Below are 2,944 nucleotides of genomic sequence, written 5' to 3'. Positions count from 1 at the left end.
TTTACTTTGTTAAACAACATTACATCAAGTTCCCCTATAGGATTATTCTTTTTTTTAATTATTATTCTTTGCCATTTTAATAAAAATAGTAAAAGGTTATTAAGGCACCTACAAAAGCTTACTTTATTAGTCTAAAATATACACTAAGATGTAATTTAAAACATACTGAAATCAATAATTTAAAGTAAGCATTAAGTGAATTTTAAAAAATTCTATTTTGACCATATATTTTAAAACACACAAAATATATTTTAAATATACACTTGAGCAAGTGCATATTCACACTTGGGCAAATACATATTTTGTTCATTTAAAGTAAAATTTTATTTAATATATTTCTTAAAAAATGTATTTTGGTACAATTATATTTAAGAGTGTTTAAAGTTATAATGTCAAGCATACTTTTAGTATACTTCGTATATATTTATAGGTAGTACACTTAATACTTAGTATACTTAAAATGCCCTTACATAAATGCATATTTGAAATATACTAAAGTATATTTCACTAGGTTAGTGTTTTTTTCAAGCTGTTAAACGTTCACCTGTCGTTGTTTGGACGCTTTGCACGAGAGCTAAAAGTTGGAGCAGGAAAACGCTGCGAATTACAGCACGTTAAAGTTAACGTACCTCCCGGTGCTGATAAGCCTGGAGAAGTGTGCAGCTGCTCCACAGCAGGCTCTCTGTGTCTGAGTTGATGGAGAGAGGCAGGGAGGGAGGGCTGAAAGGGACTTCCAGCCCACCGCCGACTTCTCCGGAGTTTTCTGAGCTCGGTGGGAGAGATGAGGAGCTGCTCTCTCCTTCATGACGGAGTGAAGACGAAAGAAAATCAACGGAGAATGGAGGAAAGACATAGCCTCTCCGTTTTCACGGCCATGAAATGTTCGTCTTTTGACGCTCGTTTTACTTTCAACTAATTACGAAGTCCGAGCGTCCAGCGGTGAGTTGCTTCGAGGCTGCCATGAACGAGAATTGCGACTGAAAAGATTTAAAAGTGCGTTGCATGGGAAGTCAGGTATGTCAGATTTAAAGAATTTGGACTTTTATCTCAAGTTTATGTTGAAAGATTGAAAAAGCAAGAGAATCTCTATTAACTTTCTTTTGCTATTGTTGTTGTTGTAAACCCCCTCATTACCATAAAAACTGTTTGGTTAGTCACAGAGCAAAATCCATCTCAACTTTATTACTGTGAAAATTTACGTTTATAGCTGATGTGATTTCTGAAACAACATTCATTTCTCTGCTGTAGCTGAAGACACCAGACTCTTCTCTGCAATGACCTTCGGTGACAGCAACCTTGGTGATTTGAAGATGAATGTCATACTCCGTCACTACAACCACACTGGAAAGCTGAACCACCGGCTGCTGAGCTCTGACACAAACTCTGGAACTTTGGATATCAAAATCATCGTCTTCCTCATCATTTGCAGCTTCATCGTTCTGGAGAACCTCACCGTCCTGGTGGCCATATGGAGGAACCACAGGTTCCACAACCGGATGTACTTCTTCATTGGGAACCTGGCACTGTGTGACCTGCTGGCTGGAGTCTCCTACATGGTCAACTTGCTCCTCTCTGGGGATAAGACGTTTGATCTCTCACCGACTCTGTGGTTTATTAGAGAGGGCAGCACATTTGTAGCACTCAGTGCCTCCATCTTCAGTCTCTTGGCCATCGCCATAGAGAGACACCTGACTATGATCAAAATGAGACCTTATGATGCCAACAAGAACTACAGAGTGTTTCTGCTTATAGGGACCTGCTGGCTGATTGCTGTGATCTTGGGAGCTTTACCCATCTTAGGTTGGAACTGCATTGACAACCTCCCAGACTGTTCCACTGTCCTGCCTCTGTACAGCAAGAAATACGTAGCTTTCNGCTGATCTCTAAAGCCATTGACTGCAGTATGAAAAGGTGAAGAAAAATGAGAAAATTGGTTCAATGTCTATTCTGATATGTCAGTTGTAGAAGGTACAACTGACATATCCTTGTAAAATCCAGCAGCCGAAAGGTGAGTAAGCACAGCAACTCTGAGCACGCTATGTYCCTTCTACGCACCGTCATCATTGTAGTCGGAGTCTTCATCGCTTGCTGGACACCCCTCTTCATCCTGCTCCTGGTGGATGTGGCGTCTGAGCAGCGCTTCCCAGTCCTTTACAAGGCTGACTGGTTTATAGCACTGGCTGTGCTCAACTCGGCCATGAACCCGGTCATCTACACTCTGGCCAGTCGCGAGATGAGACGGGCCTTCCTGGCTCTGGTTTGTGGCGTTTGCTACAAGATGAAGGCGTCGGTGAATGGCAGTGGGAACAGGCAGTCCCTCGAGCCGAGCCGGAGCAGGAGCAAATCATGGAGCAGTCAGAACAACCCCAACCAGAAYCAGCAGAGGGGTCAGGAGACGGACAATGGAACGAATAGAGAGGATGTTCAGGAGGGTGTTTAGAGTGATGGGAAAAACTGAGAAAAGAGTTCCAGAAATCAAACCAAATGTGGAAAAATGCTTGAGAGATGAAGTCAGTTTAACATGAAAAAAATACAAAATGAAGATTGGACTATATTGGACTATACAGTTGCAAAGTTTCACTTTCTGTGCTTCAGCACAGAAAGTGCTCCAGCACAGTCTGTAATTGAGACTGTTCTGGTTTTGCCTCCTTTGTCAAGTTTCGAAAGAAACCAAATATGTTCAAATGGGATCATTAAAATTACAGACAACTGTTTAGAATACAAAGAAAGATCAATATTATTAATAGTATTATTAATAGTGCATTTCCAGAGAACAGGGCAGCTCATGACTAGATAAAATTTTAGTGATCAGTTTTGTAACATCTGAATAAATTGTGCCTCCATTTGGCAACATATTTTAGAAAGTGCAATTAGAGTTCCACAACAAACTGAAGCATGATTGTAGACAATTATTGTAGGAAAAAAACAGCTAGCTGTATTTATT

The 2,944-nt window shown here is 40.6% G+C and overlaps 1 protein-coding gene and 1 pseudogene across 1 annotated transcript; both read left to right on the top strand.

Moving 5' to 3' along the window:
* The first annotated feature begins 641 nt into the window (after positions 1 to 641).
* LOC103473908 (sphingosine 1-phosphate receptor 3-like) lies at positions 642 to 1,880 on the top strand. The gene is made up of 2 exons (XM_017307723.1): positions 642 to 939; positions 1,249 to 1,880. The coding sequence occupies exon 2, from the start codon at positions 1,275 to 1,277 to the stop codon at positions 1,878 to 1,880; it is 606 nt and encodes a 201-aa protein (XP_017163212.1). The 5' UTR covers positions 642 to 939; positions 1,249 to 1,274.
* A 41-nt stretch (positions 1,881 to 1,921) lies between these two features.
* Positions 1,922 to 2,458, top strand: LOC108166748 (sphingosine 1-phosphate receptor 3-like; annotated as a pseudogene).
* Positions 2,459 to 2,944: the final 486 nt, after the last annotated feature.

Source organism: Poecilia reticulata, linkage group LG12 (genome assembly GCF_000633615.1).
Source record: "Poecilia reticulata strain Guanapo linkage group LG12, Guppy_female_1.0+MT, whole genome shotgun sequence".
NCBI classification, from domain to species: Eukaryota; Metazoa; Chordata; class Actinopteri; order Cyprinodontiformes; family Poeciliidae; genus Poecilia; species Poecilia reticulata.
The sequence above is the reverse complement of the archived record's forward strand: the minus strand, read 5'-3'. Positions and strand labels throughout refer to the sequence as shown.